This window comes from Protopterus annectens, chromosome 3.part0 (genome assembly GCF_019279795.1).
Source record: "Protopterus annectens isolate FY-2018-M chromosome 3.part0, PAN1.0, whole genome shotgun sequence".
NCBI classification, from domain to species: Eukaryota; Metazoa; Chordata; order Ceratodontiformes; family Protopteridae; genus Protopterus; species Protopterus annectens.
In genome coordinates, this window is record NC_056731.1 from 1955514407 (window position 1) to 1955540976 (window position 26570).

The window sequence follows — 26570 nt, forward strand, 5'->3', positions numbered from 1 at the left end:
AAGGGTCATTTACTTGCTACAAGGACTGGGATACACAGTCAATTTACATAAAGTCAAGGCTGATACCATCCCAAACAAGGACATTCTTGGTAATGGAATTGGACACAGTACAACAAATGGCATTCCTGACTACAGAAATACAAAAGAACTTCCTCTTTACTTCTGCCACTAACAAAACTGAACAAGTTAACAGCAAGAAAAGTTCTGCAGGTCTTGGGCTTTCATGCATCATGCATAATCTTGGTCCCCATTTGCCAGACTACATATGAGGAAACCACGAGTGGTACTCCTAATTTTAGAATTTATGGTCCCAACACAGACACAGTCTAGAAAACAGAAATCCCACTAATCTCCATGCTTAAAACAGGAGTTCCTATGGTGGGCTCAGTGCATGCCAGTCAAACCCAGGCCTACCCTTTCGCAGATGTCAACCAAGCCAGACCATCACAACAGACGCCTTCAGACCTAGGATGGGGGATCACATGCTGGACAATGCGTTGCAAGGATTGTGGACACAGGATCAACTTCACCTGCACATCAATCTAAAAGAAATGCTGGCAGTAAAACTGGCAATCCAAAAGTTCAAACCATTTCTCCAGAGGGCCAGTTGATGATAAGGGACAGACAACACCACAGTCATGTGGTACATCAACAAACAGGGAGGCACTCATTCATACCCCTATGCAGAATGACCTTGGAGCTGTGGACCCTGGCACTCAGCTACAAACATTCAGTTACAGGCAATATTTGCACTCGGGAAAGACAATACCTAGCAGACATATTTAAGCAGAACCACTTCGGATGCCCACGAATGGAAGCTGCACCCGGACATCTTCAAGACCATCTCAAGAAATGGGGAATGCCACAGATAGACCTATTCAAAGCATCACCTCTCTCAATCACCAGCTCAAAAATTCTGCACAAGGACATTCCACCTTACTAGCATGGAAAGTGGACTCTACTCTCCCTTCAACTGGAAAGGCTCTAACAGCATATGCATTCCCACCTCTTCCTTTTGATACACAAGGTACTACTAAAAATCAAGGAAGAACGCCCAAGGATAATCCTGATAGCTCCAAACTGGCTAGGAACAGACAACACTGGTACCCCACTACTGAAGAGCATGTCTCGAACAATATGTGGCCAATACCCCTGATGCCTTTGATGTTAACTCAGAACAACTACAGCATCATACATCCAAACCTAAAAAAGCGCTGCAACTGACTGCATGGAATATCACATAGCAGCAGCTTAATCCAGAACTTTCCAAAAGAGTTAAAGACATTATTATTCTTGAAACACGAGACCTTCAACAAGAAGGAACTATGCTGGAAAAATGGAAAAGGTTTGTCATTTGGAGTAATGGAAAGAGGAAAGATGTGTCAAACATAGATATGCTCTAACATTCTGGAGTATCTGGCCAGAACTCTTCATTCAGGCCTGTCCTACTCCTCCATCAAGATACATGCATCAGCTTATTTCAGCAGAATACAGCTTTGATCCACCTTGTTTTTAGCGACTACCCTTTGCTCAGGCAGTTCCTCAGAGGAATCAAGAATGTAAAACCTCCAAAGGAAACCACCATTACCAGCTTGGGATTTAAACTTTGTGCTAGAAAAAAGTTGACACTCACTCCTTTGAACCAGCAGCAACAGCAGACCTACAACACCTGTCATGGAAAACTGCTTTCCTACTGGCAATTACTTCAGCAAGGAGGGTTTCAGAACCAGGAGTCTTAATGGCAGTGCAACCCTTCCTAATCTTCCACCAAGATAGAGTGTCCATGAGGACTAATCCTACATTTATGCCCAAGGTGGTATCCAGAGTGTCTTTAAACCAGGCAATCCACCTACCTACCTTCTTTTCTTCCCAACCCACAAAACAGAGGGAAAGAATACTGCATACCTTGGATGTACATAGACAGCTAAGCTACTACTTGGACCAGAACAAAAATAGCAGAAAGACTAACCAACTTTTTGTAACCTATGCAACAGGAAGGGAAGGAAAAGCTATTTCCAAACAGACAATCTCCAAATGGATAGGAAATTGCATACTTATACTGTTACTTCCCTTCCATGGAAAACCAATTCCACAGAACATAAGACCTCATTCTACAAGGGCAACAGCCACTACCACAGCCTTCTTAATGCAGAGGAGGTGGCAACCAAAGACATTATTGAGAGGGGCGGCTACTTGGACCTCCGTGCATACATTTGCCAAGCATTATAATTTGCCTCTATATTCCAGTAGATCCCGAGCAGGGTTTGCCACTGCTGTAATACCTCGCAAGGGATCCTAAAACACAATTCATAATCTACTTTTATCCTCCTCCCTAGTTGGCTATGGTATTCTACCCTAGTTGTTATGACTGCAGATGCATCCATGAAGGACATAGTACAGTTTTGAAATACCTTACCATAAATGTAGATGTCCGAACTGGATAGCATCTGCAGTCAGGAATTCCTCCCTCCTTCCCTCTGTGGTACTCCTAGGGTGTTTACCCTCCTAATAGCTTTTCAGCTGTTGGGGAGTCTTTATGGTGTATTTGTTTGTATATATGTACATATATGCTTATTGCTGTGTTTACCTCTATCTATTTGGAAACATTGGCATCTATCCAAATTTTAGCCTGCAAGAGGGCTACTGGCATCTGGGGCAAGAAACACTGAGGAGAAAATGGCGTCGGCTGATGCTTTTATACCCGAAGACCAACAGAGATGACGCTGGTGTGGAGTATGACATCAGCCCGGAGCCGGACCCACGGACTTTGAATCCGGCCGACTGCAGGGCTGCCTGACGACAGGACAACTCCACTTGTTATGACTGCAGATGCTATCCAGTTCGACATCTACATTTCTAGGACTGTAACAACACCTTTGTTTCCCAAAGTTTGGAGAGAGGTTTCAATTTAACCATGCAAATAGCTAATTAATAAGATCTTTTTTAAATACATTTTTAGAGCTTCCACCCATGCTGCTGACCTTCAGTCCTTTCTCCATTTAATGCTGTTTCATGGATTCTAGGGAGGGGAGGGGAGATGCCATTGTAGTAGCTGTGGAAGATGTATGTATATTTTTAGTAAATGCTAGAGGACTTTTACATTAGATGAGCTGTCCTTAATTGGGGAAGAGTGCACATTACCACTTCATACATGTCAAATTCATTCTCAGTGCACATGTTGCGGAAGTAAGCAGTGTTTTTGTAGTCCTAGCATTACCCTTCATTCCCCAGTAAGAGGATGCATGGATAGTACAAAAGTTTGTCTCCTCTGATGAAGAAATGGAATCAGACAATTGATGGTATCCTTCCATTTCACTGTTGCAGTATTCATTACAATAGGGATCCCCTGCCAAGGGCGGCCTGACATCCAGCCCAGTATACCAAGCCTTTAGGTTGCTTTAAGGTACACAGTACATCACGTATGCTCCTCATGTAGCATAGTGTATAAAGGTGACGTCCGGATTTACTGTCCTCCGAACTTCTTTGCCACCAGTCCAAACTCCATCTGTTGATCTTTGGTCTGAATGCCCATTCTGTTGCTGGCTCACCAAGCTGTTTCAGATGAGCAAGTGCCCTGTTGGGGGTTATTTGATATCCTTTTATTTTTGTATTGTGCTTGTGGGGTTTTGTCATCCAAGAAGGATAAATGCTAGTGCGGGGGAGAGATTCCCCATAAAGAACATGAAGACCTCACGATTAGTGCTTATTTTGTCTCTGTGCTTCCCACAACCACAAGCCCTGTTCAGTTTCACAGGCCTTTGTCCTAAGACACTCAGTAGTCTGCTTTCTTCTTTTGCCTTGTATTTGGAGAATCAACATCTTAAACTTTTAGCTAAAGACATGATGGAAGAAACTTCCCACTCTGAAGGACAACCATCAGTGAAGAAGGCCAAGAAGTCTTGGTCTGATTCTTCTGCTGTGCAGCCTCCACCTGGCATCTCTCCCAAGGCAAATGAAGGCCTAGAGGTTCACCCATCTCTGTCTTTGGATTCTTCTGCTGTAACCATCTTGGAGGCTGGCATGAATCCAACCTCATGCATGTCCTTATTGGCCTTCCGGACATCTGCTTCAGACATTCAGGGAGAGCCATGGCTGACTATTTCCGAGGGGCCTAGGGGTGTTCTCAGATTTTGGTCAGGGAGGAAGGTCTGACTACTACTATTGAATGCCATTTAGGCTCTGAACCTCCTAAGTTTTATAAGGCAGATGTCCCCTTGAGAGAAAATCAAAAAACTAAACGTGTTTCTCCAGCTCCTAAGGACCCACAGAGTGAATGGCAGAATTTTACTCTGGGCTTGTTTAATGCTTTGATGGCTTTGAAACCTTCTCATGAGTTCTGTGTTTCAGCCCCCCCCCCCCTTGGTCTTCCACTCCCCTTAAAAGACCCAGGGAGCAGGATTCCTCTGAGGAGGAGGTGGATTCATATGAGGAATCCCTTGCTTATTCATCTCAGATTCCCTCCACTTTAGAATATGCATCTGAAGAAGAGGAATCTACTAGTCCTGACGCTCCTTTCGAGGAAATTTATTTTGGAGATGCAGTCTCCGGAATGATGGAGTTTTGTAAATGGGATTGTGCCCAGGTTTCTGAGGTATAGAAAGAGGTATTATGAGCTCCTGCAAATGGACTCTTCTAGACCTTCTGATGTTCCTCCTGTTTTTGCTACTTTGTTGGATGCCTTTTCTACTGCATCTAAGGCTACTGATTCCCAGTCCCTGCCCTCAAGAAACCCAATAAGTTTTATAGGGTGCCTGAAGACTGTAAATTTCTATATAGGTGCCTTTCTGCTGACAAGTCATCTCAGTTGCTGCCTTCTACTAAATTGCTTCCTTCTGATGAAGACAGCATAACTGTGGAAAGGCTAGGTGAGAAGGTTTATACTTCTGCTACCTTAGCTTTTTAGGGCGGTCAATTATCAGACCTATATGTCTAGGTACATTTTGGCTGTTTCCCAGGTATGTCAAGTAATTTCTGATCTCCCAGACTCTGAGGGAAGATTTCTGCTCTTCCTGTCTTGAGGGCTTCGTCCCAGGTGGCTCGTCATTCCATTATGTGTAGTCATGATGCAGCAGATGCTCCTCCTAGGTCTGCCTCCTTTGATTCTGTAATGAGGAGATATTCCTGGCTTCAACCTTTGTCTCATGATATTAATGCTAAGTTGATGGATGCTCCTTTGGACAGCAAACACTTGTTTGCTGAAGCTGCTGCTGATATCCTGAAGACACTTAAAGAAAAGGGCAAGGCCTTGCAGGAACTAAAGTTTTTGTTTCTCCTGTACCTAAATTTCGGAGAAATTATCCCAATAAGCCAGCCTTTGTGGGCAGTCTCGCTCAATCCCCAAGGGTAAGAAGGGTGGGAAGCAGGCTCCTCCTGCTAAAGCTACCCAAACTTCTGAACCACAGAAGTCTCCTTTTCCTGACAAACCAGGTGCTCTCCGACTATCCTGTTCTTCTCAGCCACATTCCTCTTTCTCTTTATCTTTCCCTTTCTCTTCCTGTTTGGTTAATGATTACTCAGGATTCCTGGGTTTCGAATTATCTGCCTAGGGTATTTCATGGTCTAGAAGTCTTTCCCCTTTTATGGGCATTCCTCAGCCCCCTCAGGAACAGTTGCCTTTCTTTTCAGGGGTGATTTGGAATCTCTTTAGTCAGGGAACTATTCAGGAAGTTCCAGTTTCCCAAAGGGGAAGAGTTTTTACTCCAAAATGTTTTTCATACCCAGGAAAGAGGGCACTTGGAGACGACCCCTCTCATCTGAACACTTTTCGGAGGGCCCCCTCTTTTTGAATGTTGTCCCATCAGAATTTGTACCCTGTTTTGCTTCCTCAGTCTTGTCTGATGTCTGTGGACCTCAAAGATGTTTATCTTCATATCCTGATTCATCTCCTCCTTTTCAGGAAGTTTTATGTTTCTCTGTTTCTTCCTGGCATTTTCATTTCTGTGCTTTGCTCTTTGGCTGTGCTTTGCTCTTTGGCTGTGCTTTGCTCTTTGGCATTTCTATTGCCTCAAAGGTTATTCACCAAGTTGTTCTCTCCTTTGATTGTTTTTTGCAGGCTAAGGGGGGGATCAGAGTCTTTCCGTACTTAAATGACCTCCTCTTTCAGGCATCCTCTCCAGAGACTTTGTTGTAAGATCTTCATTTTGCAGTCTGCCATCTGCAGAGCCTGGGGTTCACTACAAATTTCAAATAGTCATTTGACTGCTTCTCAGCATCATGTCTTTCTGGGGTGCAGGATCCAGACTGTTCTATGCTGGCATCCATGCCTCCTCCCAAGGCCCTAACTCTCATTTCCATTTTACAGTCTCTTCTTTCTCTGACCTCATTAACAGTAAGAGAATTGCTGAGAGCACTAGGGTTCATAGCTTCCACTATTTCTGAGCTCCCTTTTCCCAAATTCTACATGAGAAAACTTTGGTGGTTTTTAAAATAAGTTTGGCTTCAGCTTTCTCATCCCCTTGAATTGTTAGTCCTCTTCTTCCATGTCTCAAGCGGGAACTTCAGTGGTGGATTCAGCAGTTGACTCTGTCCAGGGCTCCCTTTTCATCTACATCTTCCCTCTCAGGAGCTGTTCACAAATGCTTCAGACGTGGGATGGGGAGCAGTTTTCAGCTCCTAAAGATGCAAGGAGTCTGGTCACCTCATCAACTGAAAGACTACATCAGTGTCAAGGAGATGAGAGTTCTGCTGCTGGCTCCTCTTTTCTCCTGAGGACCTCTTAAGGTGTTTTAAAACAATACCACAGTGATGTGATATGTCAAGTGGAGGGGGGGTAGTCATCACACATTACCTCAGGGTAGACCTACTCACACAAGACAAGGGATCTGTCATCCATCCCCATCTCTCCACTTATCTTTGCTGGTTGGCACTCCTAATGTGGGAACTAGCAATCCAGAATCAAGTGACTCTTCAAGCAGTTTACAATTCCTTCAGGTCAAACCATTGTGGCAGACTCTGAGGAGGTCTGTAACTCCATTCCATGAATGGATGCTTCATAAGGATGTGTCTCTGGACATTTCCCACCAGTGGGATACTTCTCAAATGGATCTTTTTTCCTGTCCTCTGAACAGACAACTTCCTCCTTGTATCTGCCAGAGTCCCAGGACCTCTGGTTTGGAGGGTGGATGTCCTCTCTCTCTCTTGAAAGGGGATGTTTGTTTATGCTTTCCCTCTCCTTCTCCTCATTCCAAAAGTCCTGTTCAAAGTATAACACACTCCCAAGCTCTTGTTGGTAACTCCCTTTCGGCCAAGACAGCATTGGTTCCCTCTTCTGCATTTAGCCAAGGGCAGTCATCACATGTTACCTCACAGGGTGGACCTACTGACACAAGACAAGGGATCTGTCATCCATCCCCATCTGTCCACTCTTCAATTCACACTGTGAGTGATAGGATTTTGATTCTACACAGGCACATTTTTTTTTCTGAGGATGTGCTTAGAGGCCTGGAAACCCTACTCATCGAAACTGAAGAGGTTTTCTGTTTATTGTCTTACTCTTAACCTGGATTGAATGTTCCTTTGGTTTTGTCTTATCTGTGTGAACTGCTCATTGCTGGGTTGGCTTATTCTTCTGTTAAGGCCCACTTATCTCATTCTGCTCATCTGACCTATCCCCTCCTTTAGCTTCTATTCTTTAAAGGTGTCCTTCGTATTAGGCCTCCCAGGAAACCTGTTTCTCCTCCCTGGGGTTTTAATTTTGTTTTAGAAAAATTAACCCAGGCTGCTTCTTGAGCCTGTAGCTTTAGCTTCATTGCAACATGGCTCTTGGAAGGCTGTTCTTCTGTTAGTACTTACTTCTGCCAGACAGGTGTTTGAGCTTCAAGCCCTTATGGCTTGTCCTCCTTTTTTGGTGTTTCATAAGGACAGGATGCCCCTTCGTACCAATCCTCCTTTTATGCCCAAGGTGGTGAATATGTTGATCCTTAATCAGTCTATTCATTTGCCCTCTTTTTTTTTTTTTCCATTCTGCACAATCTGCCAGTGAGAAGGTGTTCCACACATTGGATTTGGATAGACAACTCATACTTTATTCAGATAATACTAAGACTCTTCATAAATCTGATCAGCTCTTTGGTTTTTCATCCTAGGTCCTTAGGATTGACTGCGTCCAAGCAAACTTTTTCTTCTTGGATTTCTTAACCTATTTCTTGTTCCTTTTATGGTAAGAGCCATCCTTGTGTTAAAGCTCATTCTGCTAGAGCTGTTGCTGCTTCTAGTGCTTTTTTCAGTGGGTTGTGTGACACCCACCACTGCTACCAATATGTGATGGGTACCAGTACGTGTCTTCCCCATGCTGAGCCAGTAATCAGGGAGCCTAAATCCTCACCACAGACACCGGAGAGGGATGTGCACTTGGAATACAAATGGATACACTCGCAGTATTTTCTGATGCAGACTTCTCTGCATCAAGTACAATTTCCCTTAAGAGCACACAGGGAGCACACTCAGCCTGGGGTCTGAATGTCTCTATCTGTCTCCCTCCAGATCCCCAATAAGACTCCCCACTGGTACAGCTGTAGGGTTAGGTCTTCAGCTGATTGTCCAAGCCAAGTCCTGCGACACCCTCTCTGTAAATCCAGTGCTTCGTGTTCTTGTCCCAAGTAGCTGACACATACACTGAGAGATTTAATTTTCACACACACACCTTGGAAAGGTCAGCACAGGTCTACTAGCTATGCCCCTTCTTCCCAGACTTTGAGGTAGTTACCACTGCCACTTCACAATCAGCTACTCTAAGGCCCTTAACAAAGGGTATCCAAATAATACTAGTACAAATGGTAGTAGTTCACCAAGATGGCTAGGCCTTCTGGAGTGGGCCCACACAGTGTCACCAAATAAATATAAGTAGTCTCAAAGGTTAACTACTAAGGACCAACCACAATAAGTTTTAAATACATTTAATAAGAAATAAAGATCGTGAAAATACTGATATATATTTACAGTAAACCACAGAGTTCAAATCACAGAAAATATTGAAAGTAATATTGATGGACAGACTCTTATAAAGAAAAACAATCTCTAAACTAAGCTTTACTGTATTCCTGACTGAATCTAAGAGAATTTACTGTTCTCTAATAACTTGGGCAAAGCAAGGTGTAATATGTGAGCAGACTTTCTAGTCAGGCACCCAAACAAAATACTCTATATGTTGAGATTACTCCCTGTAAAGTATAATATCCAAGGTGACTTGCAGAATGACCTCATCTGGTCACCTGACTATAGGTTCCCACAATATCTCATTTTAAAGTTCGAGACAGGAATTGAACATAAACAGCTGCAATACACATCCAAATGTTTATGCCAGTGGCTGGAGACAGTCCCTCTTTTCACTGAGCTAATGAACAAAAGCTCTGTCCCAGACCCAGCATCTCCAGTCCTACTCAGTACTGTAGGGTGCCTTTTAATGATTTGACAGCTCATTTACATTCCCCTTATTTTTCTTAAAATAAGCCAGCTGGTTAACCTTTGCTGTGCCAGATGTTCTTCATCTCACATTGCTGCAGTCCTTACATATGGGTAGTCCGCTGTCCTCGGTCGGCCCGAATACCAAAGTATTAGGCTGACGTCGGTCAAGGCACTTAAAACTGACATCAGGACGTCAGGGTACAAAAGCGCATGACCGACGTCATGTCCTCAGTCTTTTTTGCCGCATGGTCCGATGCAGAAGTAGCGTTGCAAGTGCCGTTCGGCGTTCTGAAATTTTTCGAATTCGGAGTTTCAGACCGAATCCAAGTTGGCTAAGTACCCGCTAGATTATTTTGGTTTTTCTTGCCTCAGTGTTTTACTGGATGTCAGAAAAGTGAATAACTGTATTTTGTGGGAAACAGATACCGCATAGGGATTATCATTCTTTGTGTATTCCTTGTTTGGGGCCTGAGCACGACGTTGTTGGGTGTCGCTTTGTGCTAGGTTCAATAAACGCACTATTAAGCGAAGGTTAGATTGTGCTAGGCTGGTCTTTGGGAAGCGGTGCAATTATAATATGCCGTCAGATTCTCCGGCGCCCACTTCTGCGAAGAAGCGCAAAGACAAAGCAGTTAAACCCAGGCAAGATGAGTCGTCCGTTCCGGACGCCGGTTCTTTAGAGGCTTCAGTGGTACCGGTGGTTCCGACGGAGACTTCTCTGGAGTTTCAGGGGGAGACTTTGATTTTGCAGGAGGTAGTCTCTCAGGAGACAGGTCAGGCTGAAGGGGCTTCTCAAGTTACTGTACTCCCCTCCCTTCCTAGGGTGGTTAGGCCTTCTCCTTCTGTTTCCAAGGCTTCTCCCAGAGGCAGGCCAGTTTTAGCTCCTGTTGGGGTCACTCCTAGTTCAGCAGGGTCTGTGCCTAAGAAGCACATGTTTAAAATGGCAGAAGATTTGATTACTCTGATTAGAGGTTCTATGCTCCCTCCTGATAAGAGGCCTAGGGTGGAGCCAGAGTTGGGAAGTTTTGAACAAGCTTCGGATGTTTCAGAGTCTTCGGCTGAAGACTTGCAGGAGTACTCTCCTTATTCTGATTCTGATGCAGATGATTCCACTCCTTCTGCTTCTCCTCCAGAGGATTTTTCTTTTTCAGAGACACTTCATTCTATGAGGGAACATTTTAAGTGGGAAGGTCAGGACTTCTCTGATTCTAGGAAAAGGCTTAGGGAGTTTTTGCTGTTACCCCAGCATAGGCCTTTGGCTATACCCCCTGTTCTGGATGTTGTGGAAGATGTGTTTGCAGAGGCTTCCCTTAATCCTGATTCTCTGCCGCCTGCTCCTGTTAAGCCGGATAGATATTACAGGGTGCCTGAGGCTCACAAATATCTTTTTAAGAGTCCTAGGGCGGACCCAGAAACTATTAGTCAGGGACCTAAGGGTGTCAAGGCCTCTATTGTAAAAAATCCGGTTCCTCTAGATAAAGAAGCCAGAGCTTTGGATAGATGGGGAAAGAAGGTCTATACATCTTGTACTTTAGCTATGAGGGCTTTGAATTGCCAGTTTCATATGTTGAAATATCAAAACTTTCTTCTTTCTCAATTGAAATCTAAGGTGGATGCTCTGGCAGAAGGCATTGAGTGTAAAGAATTGCAAGATTTGGTGCATATGTCTGAACAGGTGGGTAAGCATTCATTACAGTGTGGTTTTGATGCTGTGCAGGCCTCGTCTAGGGTGGCTGCCACTGGCTCAGTTCTTCGCAGGCACGCCTGGTTGAAGGATCAGAATTTATCTGACCATGTTAAGACAAGGATTTTGGATGCTCCTTTGCAGTCTGATGTGTTGTTTGGTTCACCTGTGGAGTCAGTCTTGAAGAAAGTGGAAGACAAGGCTAAGTCTATGCAGACTGTTAAAGATTTTTTGCAAGTTCAGCCTCCAAGTTTAGTAGGAATTGGCCTGCTAAGGGGTGGACGATCCTTCTTATGATTCTCAGTCTAGAGGTAGATCTAGACGTGGTAGGGGCAGAGCTCAGAGTTCTTTCAGGCCTAGAACTGGGAGTTCCCCTGCACAATCTTCGGGTGAGGGCAGGGGCCAGTCCTTTCGTAAACAGGCCCAATGACCTATTTTTCAGCTGCCAGATCCTTCTTGCCTGGCAGCACCTTTGGGAGGAAGGTTAGCACTCTTCAAGGAAAATTGGATGTTGGTTACCCAAGACAAATGGGTATTGGATATCATACACCAGGGTTACAAGTTTTATTTCCATACCTTGCCTCCTTTCAAAGGCATGCCGGACGTTCCTCCTCAGCAAAGACTAGAGGCTCGCAAACAAATTTCTCTACTACTTCAAATAGGGGCCATACAACCGGTTCCTCTGCCAGAAGTGGGCCTAGGATTTTATTCTCGCCTGTTTCTAGTACCAAAGAAAGGAAACACGTGGAGACCAATTTTGGATTTATCCATCCTCAACACATATCTGGACATTCCCAAGTTCAAAATGTTAACGTTACAACAGCTTTTACCTCTGCTGGGCAAAGATCACTGGATGGTGACCCTGGATCTCAAGGAGGCTTACCTTCATGTTCCTATCAGGCCCAGTTGCAGGAAGTATCTGCGTTTGGCTGGGACTTCACATTATCAGTTCTCTGCATTGCCCTTTGGCTTATCTACTGCCCAGAGTGTTCACGAAGGTTCTGGCTCCAGTGGTAGCTTTCTTCAGGCTAAGAGGAATACAGATCTATCCTTATTTGGACGATTGCCTGATACTGGCCCAAGGAAAGGACTAACTTCTTCATCATTTACAGTATGTGATGGCAGTGTTAAGATGCCTGGGGTATTCTGTGAACGAAATAAAGTCCAGTCTAGTACCCTCTCAGGACATGTGCTTTCTGGGTGTGAGACTGAATACAGCATCCCAGATGGCCTTTTTGACCCCGGACAAACAAAAGAATCTTTCTCTTTACTTCCATCAGTTGTCTCATCAGTCCAGGCTGACTGCAAGGACAGTCCTTCAAGCCTTGGGGTTCATGGCATCTTGTATTCTGGTACTTCCCAATGCCAAACTGCATATGTGGAAGCTACAATGGTATCTCAAGAATGTATGGACACAGCACTGCCAAGATTTGGACACTGTCATTCAAATAATACCTTGCATTCAAAAGGAATTTTTGTGGTGGGCTCAGGAATGTCACCTAAACAAGGGACTCTCTGTGACCCGGCCAGAGGCGAGTCAGATTTTAACGACAGATGCCTCAGACAAAGCTTGGGGAGCTCATCTAAATGGAAAATGGATACAAGACACGTGGCCTGCCAGACTTCAACATCTACATATCAACTTGAAGGAGATGTTAGCAGTCCAATTTGCATTGATAGCTTTCAAGGATTTACTTCTTCCAGGGCAGGTGTTGATTCAAACAGACAACACAACTGTCATGTGGTACATCAACAAGCAAGGGGGAATGCATTCTTATCCTCTATGTAGACAAGCAATGATTTTATGGGAGACTGCTCTCAGTTTACAGCTAAATCTTCAGGCAAGGTTTCTGCCAGGAGCACAGAACTCCTTAGCAGATGTGTTGAGCAGACAAATTATGGATCCCCACGAGTGGAAATTGGATCCTCATGTATTTCAGAGATTGACAGTGTTATGGGGAACTCCAGACATAGATCTGTTCGCTTCTCCACTAAATTACCAGCTGCCAAAGTTTTGCACAAAAGGTTTCATCCCTCGGCTTGGAAAGTGGATGCTCTCTTTCAATTGGAGCAATCTTCACGTGTATGCCTTTCCACCTCTGCCTCTCCTCCCAAAGGTACTGCTGAAGGTCAGACAGGACAAGCCAAACATGATTTTAATAGCTCCAGATTGGCCTCGACAGCACTGGTACCCATTACTGCGAAGTCTGGTACAGGAGCCTCCATCGCCTTTGCCTTGATTCCTCACCTGCTGTCTCAGGAGAACAGTCATTTACTCAATGTCAAACTTCATTCTCTACATCTGACAGCCTGGCATATTCTGTTTTAAACCCTGGAGGGTCTCAGCTTCCACAACAAGTTTTGAATGTTATTTTGGAGGCCAGAAGGCCTAGTACAAGGAAAGTTTACGCAGATAAATGGAGGAGATTTTTATTTTGGAGTACTGCAAAGGATTTTGATGTTTCTAAACCTAATTTAAGTGTTGCGCTTCAATACCTTACTGAGTTATTGGACAAAGGTTTGTCCTTCTCCTCTATAAAGGTTCATGCTGCAGCAATTTCTGCTCACTATGACTGTGACCCACCATTATTTTCTCAGCCTTTGTTTAAGCAATTCCTTAGAGGGGCAAAAAATATAAGACCCCCATGTAGAGCTCCTACTCCTGCTTGGGATCTCAATTTTGTGTTGGAGAAACTCACTCTACAACCTTTTGAGCCTGCAGCATCGGCAGAGTTGAAATATTTATCTTGGAAGACTGCTTTTTGTTGGCCATTACCTCTGAGAAGGGTTTCTGAATTACAGGCCCTTATGGCAGTTGAGCCTTTCTTAATTTTCCACAAGGACAGGGTGTCTTTGCGTACTAACCCTTCTTTTATGCCTAAAGTGGTTTCTAGTGTGGCTTTAAACCAAACTATTCATTTGCCTACTTTTTATGCAAACCCCCAAAATAAAGGGGAAAGGATTTTGCACACTTTGGATATACACAGACAGTTGCGATATTATTTGAGCAGAACTAAAGGGTTCAGGCAGTCTCAGCAGTTGTTTGTTTCTTTTGCTTTGGGTTCTCAGGGCAAACCTGTTTCAAAACAAACTATTTCTAAGTGGATTGGGTTTTGTATTGCTTTCTGTTATTCCCATCATGGTAAGGAGATTCCAGCTGGGATTAGGCCTCATTCCACTAGGGCTACTGCCACTTCTACAGCCTTTTTAACGGGGTGGCTACTAAAGATATTTTGGAAGCAGCTACTTGGAGTTCAGTGCATACTTTCTCTAAGCATTACCACCTTCCACTTTACTCTAAATCTAGGGCTGGATTTGCAACTGCAATTTTGCAAGGCATGTTGGCAGCTCCTAATTCCTTATAGTTTTGCCATCCTCCCTTACCTCTGCTTTGGGATTCTACCCATATGTAAGGACTGCAGCAATGTGAGATGAAGAACATAGTACAGTTTTGTACCTACCATAAATGTAGATGTTCGAAGATCCACATTGCTGCAGTCCAATTTACCCTCCCTCCTTCCCCTCTGTTGAAGGTGGTGTGGTTTGCGTTGTACATAGTGTAAATATGGTTAGTGCACGGGTGGTTGGTTAGGTTTTGCTGGTTTTTGGCTTTGGCCTTTCTTGTTAGGGCCTTCTGACATCTGGGGCAAGAAAAGACTGAGGAAATGACGTCGGTCATGCGCTTTTGTACCCTGACGTCCTGATGTCAGTTTTAAGCGCCTTGACCGACGTCAGCCTAATACTTTGGTATTCGGGCCGACCGAGGACAGCGGACTACCCATATGTAAGGACTGCAGCAATGTGGATCTTCGAACATCTACATTTATGGTAGGTACAAAACTATACTTTTCCTCTATTAAAACATGTCCATTTAATTCCGATACCATAACACATGTCCATTTCTCTTCACTTCAGCAGGGTGCACTGTTGACCGTTAACACAAGCAAAGCTCACAAATACATTTTCACCACAAGCACCTGAACAGATCAGTTTGCTATACTATTGACATATAATTTATAAAATTCCAGCTAGCTGTGCTGGTACAAGTCTTATATCCACTGCCATACTTCTCCCTGGCATGGATGGCAGCACCTCTTATTGTCACAGGTTGGATACTAACTCTATTTTTTGAAGTAGTTATCCAGACTTCTGTGCATACATTTACCAAGCACTGCAAGTTAGATGGAATTTCTAGAGCTGGATCTGTTTTTTCTGTGTTCCTAGAGAGCTCTGCTGGTCCTTCCTACTCCTTGTCTTCTTTCTGAGCTTTGGCAATCTTCCTATTGTAATGAAAACTGCAACAGTGAAATGGAAGGACATAGTGCAGTTGTGTTTTACTATAATGGTAGATGTCCTTCTCTTCACTGTTTCAGTATTCAATCCCTCTCTCCTTGCCCTGGTCCTTTTCCCTTCTGGATGTACTGATTACCTCTTTTCTTCTTGGATTGATATTCCTACTGGGGCTCTCAGTTCTGAGGATGGTACATCCGGACATCACCTTTATGTACCTTACACTGCACAAGGAGCTTATGTGTAATGTATGGTGTAACTTAAAGCAACCTAAAGGCTTTGGTATACTAGCCAGATGTCTGGCCACCCTTGGCAGGGGGATCCATATCATAGTGAATATTGCAAAAGTGAAGAGAAGGACATCTACTGTTGTAGTAAGATCTTACGCAAATGTACTTTCCTTTCCCTTGACCAGCACATGATTTCTGGTCATCAGTAGCACATTTGGAATACCCTGCCAGTATGAAAAAACAATAAGAAAAAACAGATAAGGCAGCCAAACGTGGCTTAAAATCATCAGTTTATTAAAAAGATAAAGGGTAAGTGCTTTTGTACAGTACACTGCACTTCATCAGACCATAAAATAAAACTACAACCAAACCATTTAAATAGGACATTCAATAAAACAATGGTTTAAGGAGCTAGCCTTCAAGACGGGCTTCAAAGCCACACATCCATTCAAACCTGGTGCTTTATGTGCTAGAAGTCCAACTATCCATTTAGTTTAAGCCAATTCTAACTTATTTTGCAAATCTCCCCCTCTCTTATCCATGGCAATTAACTGCAAGACAAAAAACAAAACTATTTTGGAAAATAAATTGGAATTGGCTGAAACTAAATGGATAGTTAGACTTCTAGCACATAGAGCACCAGCTTTGAATGGATGTGTGCTTTTAAAGCCTGTCTTGAAGGCTCGCTCCTTAAACCATTAAGGCTTTTAATTATTATTCAGTTATTGATTTATTTGAATATCCTATTTAAATGGTTTGGTTGTGGTTTTATTTTTTGGTCTGATGAAGTGCAGTGTACCTGTACGAAAGTGCTTACCTTTATCTTTTAATAAATTGATGATTTTAAGCCATGTTTGGCTGTCTTATCTGTTTTTTCTTATTGGATTTATCGTTTGGTTTAAGACCGCCTTCATCTGCTTGGTTGGTTTATCTTTGGCATTTGTTTACCTTGCCAGTATGTCAGCAGGCTGGCTCCTGATCAGAAAAATTATAAATGAATGGATTGTGATCAGCTCCAGTTTGCTGATATTAACCCCTTTCTGAAAAATCCTGGAAAAAAATACCTTGATCGTTTCATAGACCTATACTTGGCAAACAACCACAAGGGCCCTTAAAAGCATAGCCAAGCTTCACAAATGTATCCAGCAATTTTTTTTCTTGCGCCAGAGGTTATATTTTAATGTTTGTGTGTATAGGTTCAACTGACCACAAAGGCCATTACCAGTATAGCCATGTTAGATCCATATCTCTCGTGATGGGACTTCACAATCCCTGGTTTAGGAGGCCAGTGTCTTGTCCATTAGGGCACTGGGGCATAAACTGTTGCATTGTTTTTGGGTGACGATGGTAGGACTTGAACCTACAGTCATCTGAGCTGAAGTCCTACACCTTATCCATAATGCCAAATTATCTTAACTGCCTTCTGTCTTGCACCTTGCTCGTGCTTGGGCCTGTCAATGGCATTTAGACACCTCTCCAAGCTTCCTTTGAGTATTCACTTAAGTATTACACAGTATACTCACTGTCTGAGGACATTTTATGTACTTCTCTAAAGTTCTTGACATTTCAATCACAAATAATTTCTTAGGTCCATCAAGGTAAAGTCGGTCAGTCTCCTCAGAATTGTATGTTAGATAAACATTAAGACATAAAAAAGTTGTCTTCTGGGATGGGAATAAATCTCCTGAGTAGATCAATGCTTAGTACTGCTTTTTTATGAAAGTTTGTAAAGGAAGTGTAGAAGCAGTGGTTTGGTCTACTACCATGGTGATGTAGTTCTATTTGCTGGTCTTGTCACAGATTAGCAAGGACAGATGAAACATTTTAAGCTTTAACACACTCTAGAGCTGGCCGTCAAGGCTAGAATTCCTTCTTGGCAATAGTAAGACATGGTGCATGGCAGGACTTGAACCTACAGTCATCTGAGCTGAAGTCCTACACCTTATCCATAATGCCAAATTATCTTAACTGCCTTCTGTCTTAGGGTTGCTGGTGCAGAATTCAAGGAATAAGCCAGGCTGCAAGATTTAGGGTTCTTAATTGCGGATGCAAATTGTCCTCCCTGAGAGAGGAGGGGGGGTGGGGGGTCTGGTGTGGGTGTGTTGGTGCCACAGTCGGGCTTCGAAAGGAGTGGGGTGCTAGTGCTGCAATCTGGTCCGGGCAATCAGAACTCTCCTTTTCTTTTTCAGTTCTCTTGTATCACTCCTGAGAGAGGCAGGGGGGAAGAATTTTCAGACAGATTTTCATTTAGAAACAGAAATTCCAGGGGCAGGCCCTCCCTGTGCTGGTGGTGCTGTTGGAATTTGCTGTGCTGGTGGTTGTAAGAGGAGGCAAAGAGGGTAGGATCTGGCTCAAATCCATCCAAGTCAGCAGTAGTTGCTATCGTTGATGGTTTTAGCTATTGCTTGCTGTGTGGTATTTGCTGACAATATGCTTAGATTTAATCTGAACATTATTGCTGGCAGTGAACTTAAAAATAAATAAATAAATAAATAAATAAATAACCAGGACCTTGTTATTATAGAGAACCAAACATTTTTTTTTTACATTATAGATTTTTTGATAAAAAAGCAAATATTCTCCTACCTAATTTATTGTTTGGATTAGTGGTGTTTTATCAGTCTGTCCTCTTAGCTAGCCAATAAACTTGAACTGGCTTACTGTCATTTTGATACGTTTGCCAGCTTGAGCTTCATGGCAAGCTTTAGTGATGCATCTGCTACTGCCACATAAACTTCTCCAAGGCTCTGTTGTACATCAGGTAACAGTATCTGCAAAAGGTACACAGTGCAACTTGAAGCTCTGAAATACAAAAATAAGTCTTGTCTTTGTGTTGCATTCAATGATCTGAAATTTGCTTCACGTAAGGCTTAAGAGGAAATAACTCCATATGGTTTTAAAACTCAAAGCTGGCATTTTGGGACACTTAGAAACAATTTCGTGTTACCAAGGTGTTGATCAGTTAATTGATTGTGCTATATCTTCACACTGTGCTTACTTTAGAAGCAGGACATTCACTGCCAGCTGGAGCTGCTGTCATATTTACTGCTCATTTTTCTTTAACTGGGTAAACCCGTAGGCATAAGCCTGCTTTTAGAGGTGACCTAGAAGCACTGGCTAAATGGCTTAATCAGAGTTCCACAGTAGGCAAGTAGAGGCTGAGGGAGTAATTCGTGGGGTACAGGATGTAGTTTATAAGCAACTCAGAGCCTTAAAATTCTTTACTAAACTGCTGTGCCATTGCCCTAGTTGTATGATTAGTGCAAAAAATTGATGATTGCATGTGTTCTTTTAATCCAGAGCAGTCACTGGCTTTTTTATAAGTTCCATGTGCACAAACAGAGTGAGAAAGTAGAAAAGGTCTTCACTGCACAGAGTTATGCAAGACAAAGTTTCTAAAGGTGGCTCTTCATAAACTGTAGCAGGTCACTTGTTAAAATTGTAGTTAGTGTAAATACCACAGCTACCCCTTTGTGTTAATCAGTAGTGTATAATCCTGCTGTGCCAGTTAACTATACACTTATTGTTTTTAATTTAGTGTGGATATGCATTTTAGAGTTATGTATACTAATGTAGTCTTATTTACTAGTAACCTAATGTGTATTCTGACAGTAGATAAACTTTGAACTACGCACAGCATTGCTGTACATTGTTTTGTCATGCAGCATTTTGGCTTTACAGACCTGTAATCTGTATCTTTGTGTTGCAGTTGGAGTACCCCCCCCCCCCCCAACCTTCCAGTGAATGGGCATTCTCAGGCTGTAGTTATCCAGAAACTGTGGACAAACATGAACAAACATAATCAGTGCAGAAGTGACTGAGGTCATTTGGTTTTACATATATACCAGATGTGGTATTTCTTTTGACATAATGCAGCCAGTCATGCTTTCCACTATTAATGACTTAGTGGATTTGCAAAACAAAAAGAAAAAACTACTTTGTCCGTTTCCATGTACTTTTTATATAGTTTCTGTATTAAAATTATAGGGCAGTATCACTGAAAGTGTGAACCTTCTTTTGCATGTTATATATTTTTGTTATCCAGTCACGTACGCATCTGACTTATTGGCATATACTTGTCTCCGCAGTTTGAAGCGATTTAGCCAGCACTTATTTATGCATTTTGAAGGGAGTTAATTCAGTTATAGATGCCATATTTTTTACTAGATGAATTGGCATAGTTCCAAACCTTGAACTTTTTTCTTATTTCTTGGACATGCTGTGATTTCTGATTTTCACATTTATTGGTATGCAGGTAATTGCATATTGGGCTGAAACTGTTTTAACTAGTGGACTAGCACATTCAACTTGTTTACAGCTTTGGTTAATAAGTACAGTAATCTGGCTGATCAGCTTGAAGTAAGTTGATATAGATGTGATATTTTGATTGTGTTGTGGCTCAGTACATTACAAGGCCTTTAAATGTGTAAGGTTATTAACTGTCTGTAAACTCACAGTAAAATTATTTGCTTTAAATAAAGGGATCTGGTCGATGAAGCAAAAGACTATCATTTAATGCCAGAGCGCCGACCACACCTCCCAGCATACAAGACCCGACCTCGATGCTGCACTTCGATTGCTGGACTTATTTATGCCGTCGGAGGTCTCAACTCAGCAGGTATATGGCTTTCCACTTTCAATGATCTTTGAGTATGTAGGAGAAAGGATGAGTTTCCATTACTGAAAGTTTTACATAATGAGAAATGGTGATTTCTTTTGAGGCTGTGCTGTCTAGTCTGTCAAATCTACAGTTGTGAACCTGGAGTTCTGGTTAGGTTGAATTTACTGGTTTGAGTTTTCATAACTTAAGACGTTCATCACATTTCACTGTTGTAGTAATAACTCATTGGTATTTCCTGCTGTGGAAGTCCTAGGCTGTCCCAAGTGCCAGAGACTTATTCCCCTCCTGTAGGTCTGGCAAACACCATCCTTCGTCAGCATGTCAGGTTGTAATCATCGTCTGGCTCTGTATTCATTTTTTTTTTCTTGTTTTCTGAGACAAAACAAACTTCATAATGTACATCTTGCTGTCTGAAGTCATAGAAAAGCACCTCATTGGGGAACTCTTTCTGTATTACTAGAATAGCTGTTGGATGTTGTGGGTAAGATAAATCCCTCATAGGAACTTCTGTATTATGTTTTGCCAGAGTCCAGAGCACAACCTGCCTCACTGTCCTCCATGCGCTTATTTTAATTTGTGAACCAGTAAGCGTAGGACAAAACTGAATGAAAATTCCTTAGATAATTGTGTGCCCACTTGTGCTACAGTGTCCGCCGGTCATGCTGAATCAGGCTTTCCTTGGAAAAAAAAGTTCCTGGAGACAGGGTACAAGATGACAGGTTTTTGTTGTTGTATAGTCCACCCAGGCTTGTGTTTCTTGAAGGGGGAGGGAGTCTGAGACTCTCTTAATCCACTATGTTGTCGCCCTCCCTGACATCCGCAAGGGCTGATGGGTTGTCTGATGGGTCTGGGATTGCTATGCAGACTCCAGCTTAAGACTCCCATTCCAGACCTACTGATGGGAGGGCTGAATCCCCCATATCCAAGAGGAATCCTCAGTAGACTAGGTATAGGCTGTTTCCACCTGCAGCCTGGGCCAACAACAGACACCGCACTCCAGACCAGGCCCAAAGTCAAACAGAAAGACTTTTTACAGCTTTCCTTGGCTTAGGCCTTCTGCGTCTGTCACTTCAGTCCTAGTCAGGTTTCCAGAGGATCTCTTGAATTTTGAGATCCAGACAGCTGAGCCTTGGTAGGCCACTGTTCCAGGAACTTCTCATAACAAGAGTAAGATGGACTATTTCACCCAGGAGTCTACCCATTAATGTGACTCTGATGAAGAAGAATTGGCAGATGTGGACCTGAAATCCTCAGGGGTCATGTGTAGACTGAGTCATGAAAACTATTTGAATAATTATATGCAACATAGGCAAACTTTAATAAGGTTTGTTACGTTTACATTTATTTTTCTATACAATGTAATCAGTCCAGCATTACGTAAATTGTTCAGGTCCTGCCTTTTCTTAAACCTCATTCCTTCTCCAAGATATTTTTCTGCATGTATTCCCACAATTTCCATTTCTTCTATGTTTGCTCCTACCCTTTTCTAAAGATCCCACTTCCTTTTCTTCGATTTCTGTTAAAATATTCCCTACTTCAAGTACAGCTGGTTTAGATTTTGATTTTCTAGTTATTGTCTGACAGCCACCAGAATTAAACTTAGCAAGACTTTACTTTGTCTAGGCAATTCAGATCCTGTATCCCACACAAAAAAAAAAAATCCTTAGTTACCCTCATTTGTTCACCCAGTGTTCCTAACAGAGTAGTCTGTAGGGGAATTTTTAAAGTCTGCAAACTCATTGCACTCTGAAAACATGCTCCCCGGTTCCTCTTTTTTTCCCCATTGCACCTCTAACATTTACCATCTACCGGAGGGAAAAAGGTACCTATGCAAACACTTATAAGTAAAAATACTATATTTCAAACTTGGAAGCAGTACGTATGCCCTTCCATTGTTCCTTTGTGAATTGCTTATCTGTCTTCCCAATCTTTTCTGACCTCCTCTGATTCCTATAGTTTTGTGTGCTCTACTAATTATCCCGTATCTAACAGCAGCTTATGTGCTAGATTCAGCTAAAACCTCAACCAGTACAGGTCTTTCATGTAGAATTCCCCTATCCCTTTCTCTTTGCGTATACTCTTGGTCCCTGATGGGGAAGAGCAGTCTGTCGCCTGTACTATAAATATCTTCTTTGCCTTTTCCCATTCTCTTATTTTTCCCTGTGTACTTGTTCCTTTGACAGCTTCCTCCAGTAAATTCCAGGCCCCTCTTGCCTATTTTGTGTACCCCTAATTGCAGTCGTCCCTATCAGAAGAAGCTTCTTTCTCCATTACTGTGTTGGCTTAGTTCTTGGCATACTTTCTGCTGTTTTATGAATATAATATTCTGTATGACTGTTCTCCTTAAGGATCTGCATACAAAATCCTATTCTCTCCTTATTTATTAAAATTTCCTTCCTGCTTAATCATTATCCCTTTTCACTTTAGCTTTCTGCTTATGTTTAAGAGCCTTAAATATGTATTTCAAAAATATCCCTTCAAGTCAGCTAATCCTAAACCACCTTGTTCTATTGGAAGGGTCAGTTTGTTCCACTTGATTCTTGCCTTCTTCCTTCAGATAAGATCCTACAACTGTTTTTTTACTACCTACACCTTCTCTGGTCGATGAAAGTATACCTGACCTGTGTATAAAACTAAAAAGACTTCTGACATCTATAGGCAAGAGCTTCCAGTTTCTCAGTTTTTGTTTTATCTTTTGTTTAGTCTTTTCTGACATATCCTTAGTTGCCATAGCAGATTTTTTTGACCCATACTCCTAAGTACTGCATTTTGTCATGACCCCATGAATATGAGTGAGTGAGTACATAGTTTACAGTTATAGCCTTTGTTTTATTTTAATTTTATAGAGCCAAAACATTTGGAACGGTCTTAGAATGTTCTACAGCAATGCAGTGGCCTTTTCTGGTTTCAACTACAAAATGATACAGTTTGCAAATAAAGCCAACTTTTCTTGATTTACCATACCAATTCTATCTCTGTCTCTATACTTTGGATTCCACTTCCTGTAGCTACCAGGTCTGTATCTGGCCCAACCCATTTCAAAGCCTCTTTAAAAAAAATCATCTCAAAAATACATGGCTGTACTCCTGCATAATGCTGCCTGCTCAGCTCTTCCTCTTCTTGCACACTAGCTTCATCCTACTCTTCCATCACATTTCATTCCCTCACAGTCTACAAGATCCTAAAGCTCTTCTAACTCCTTCTCTGTTTCTCTACCACATCCTTAAGCTACTGCTCAGGCTGTATTGCTTCTGTTCTTCTTAATTCTCACTATCTTTCTGCATCACTTACTTTCTGGCTATTTTCCTAACTGAAACTAACATTCTGTTTTTCATGTACTATAACAGTCCATGTCACACATTGCACTACCGACGTACTATTTTTGGACACTATTCTACATCATGTGTGGTGAGAGTGACTATTATTGTCTGTAATATTTTAACTCTATTGTCTGGATGTGTAATATAAATGATAACATCTTGTAACATAGTTTGTTCTTTCAACTTATTTTGTATAGTATTTCTAATGTGTAACTTGCATTGTATTGGATTATACTGTGTGTGTATTGCACTGTATTTGTATTGTACTGTATGCAGAGCTTTTCTTCTCCATAGGCCTCTGCTGAAAACAGGTTGTGTAGACCCAGACCACCCCAGTAAACAAATGTCAAATAAAAAAATAAGTAATATCCTTGAATTTCTGAGTCTATTTTCTTTGACAGTGGTTCTAAATATAACACAAATAACAAAAATAAAAGATGACTGTCTAGTTCCTCTGTTAAAACACAACTTACCAGAGAGGAACCTTTCCATTTTTAATTTTTTGCCTTTGATCCCTCCTATATCCTCTAACCATTTTTGTATCGGGGAATGCAAGTGCTTCCATTGCCTTACTCAATGTAATTGCAGCTTACTCTCTGAAGTGCTTTCTCTGCATTAAGACCCACCAATAGCAGTGGTACCTTCTTACATTTGCTTGCCTCTGGATCATTCTTCTAGTGATGCTGTCAAGCGATGGCATCCCCTCCACAAAACCACATTGATTCACATGCATCAGTTTTGGTAACACCTTTGCCATTCTTTTATCCATTATAGACATAAACACTTAAAGTCATGGTATAAATTGAAATGTGTTTATATGAAGCTGGATCTGATGGGTCATAGCTGCCTTTAGGCATTACAGCCACCACAACTTTTTTCCCCAGGATGTAGGTGTATTCCCGTCTTTTAAAATATTAAGTAAAACCTTCCAGACCTTTATCTAGCTTCCAAACTTCCACCACAATACCATCTGTTCCTGGAGACGTCCTGATTGGTCATATATCACTATTTTATCTCTTCTCTTCCTATCTTAACTGTTACTTGTTGAGCCACTTCTACTTCTAGCCTTGGCATGTTTAAGTCTTCATTTGTGCTTTTTCTTGATTTTCCCCATTTCTCTGCTGTATACATATTTTCATAAAATTTCTGAAATATTTATCTCTGCAGGATTTCTGGTTATTTTTCTTGTTGTAGGCTCCCTAAGTTGAGCAGCAACCCTTTCTACTTTCTTTTGCCTAAGTCATTGGACCAAGCATTTTTGCACACTGGAATTATTAAAAGAAACAGTTGCTTAGTGGCAGTATCTGATGTTGTCCTTCTCATTCTGCTTCGCTAATGGGTTAGGGATCCAATCCTCTGATCTGACTTGGACACCTTGTACAAATTTCAGCTTGCAGGCTCGAGCTCCTCCCTTACCCATAATCTTCTGCCCTTAGCTCAACCTCCTCAGATCTTGTTTGCCACCAGTGCATACAGACACTATTTCCAGTGTTCTGAGCAGGTAAGTGACTTATTTAAAACTTAATCTTTATATCATCTTGAATAAGTTGTATATATTTTCCTCCCTTCCTCTTTTCCTGTTTAGTGTGTGTGAGGTTGTTAGGGCTCTTCTTTCCTTTCCCTTCGGGCTTTGGGCCTTCTTTCAAAAAAAAAAAAAAAAAAAAAAAAAACTTTCCCTTTTTTTTTTTTAAGTAGTTTGTTTTATTTATACATAGAAAAACCAATGGAGTTCAAAAGATGCACCAAATGTGACAGAAAAATTCCACACTCTGGCGCACATAAGTGTGTTTATTGTTTAGGAGCAGCCCACTTGGATTCCCTTTGTAATATCTGCAAAGGGCTTAATGCCATAGCCATTAAAGGAAAAACAAGCTGATTCTGAAGGGCCTTATTCCCAATCTTGTATCTTCTACAGGGGCTCATCCCCCCTCTAAAGACTCATGGGGCTCTGACGCTAAGAAATTCTGCCACAAGGAGTCTAGGGCATCTTTGGAGCCTCCTGCTAAGATTCCTAAAGAGCTGGATCTGCAAATGCCTGCTGTTTCTAATTTGCTAGACTTGACTGCTCCGAGTGAGCCTTCTTTGGAACTGCAGTCTACCAAATCTCCGGTTCCTCCATCTACTTTGTCAAATTCTAATAGATCAGATCTGGGCACTCTCTAGCTCTTCTGCTCCAGAAGTCCCCAGATTTGCAGTCTGATTCAGTCGCCTGGGAGATTTATCAGATCCATGTCTCCCACAGTTCCAGTGAAAATACTTCAAACCTGTAGGCACTCTCAATCTTCTTCATTAGCTTCTTCCAGATCCTCTAGGAGCCTGTATGATGACATAGACAAGATAGTAAGGTCTATTGTCAAGGCTCAGATCCAGATGGGGGTACTTCCAGCTCCATCCCTTCAAGGATCTGAGTGTCCCTGCCACTTTTTTCTCCTTCTCCAGTCCGAGTAGTTGTTTGAGCCCCAGGACAGCAGAATCTGAGGGATTCGGGGTCTGATCAGAGGACCTTTATTTCCTCTATACCATTCTTGACCTTGACTACATCAGTTCCGAGATCCTCAGATTGTAATGAGTCCCAGATCCGCAATGAAGTGGTTGGATCTGAGGGGCAAGGTTCGGCTCCAATTTTATCTAATCTTTCCCTCCTCCTTGGAGCTTTACCCCTTGACAGTGCAGGTCTGGTTCTGTCTGGGAGTTAAGGTTCTGGGGTACCCCTGCCTTTCCTGTTCGGGAGCTTCAGCCCCGAGGGAGTAGTGGAGGCCATCCTTGGGACCTTAGGCTTTCCAGGTTGTAGAAGAGGCCTTCGCCATCTGCAGAGCACTGGACCCTTTGACTTCTGATTCTCCAGTATTCCTGCATCGGATCTGGGTCTTGAACCTTTCATTTCTGTCCAGAGTCAGCCTGCCTGTAAGGATCTCCAGACCATACCACCTGACGTGGCCCTTTCCTCTTCCAACTCCTCACCTGAATATCACACAGCGAAGACATGCAAGAGGAGGCACTTGGGCTCCCCTCTGGAGTCCCTC

At 42.4% G+C, this 26570-nt stretch overlaps 1 protein-coding gene across 2 annotated transcripts in view; it reads left to right on the forward strand.

Annotated features, from left to right (window-relative positions):
* The window catches only part of KLHL18 (kelch like family member 18), a 698878-nt gene that overhangs the window by 488048 nt on the left and 184260 nt on the right, over positions 1–26570 (forward strand). For both annotated transcript variants that reach the window (XM_044066030.1, XM_044066031.1), the window contains exon 6: positions 20088–20224. In XM_044066030.1, the coding sequence (XP_043921965.1) occupies positions 20088–20224 (137 nt within the window). The remainder of the gene's footprint in view (positions 1–20087; positions 20225–26570) is intronic.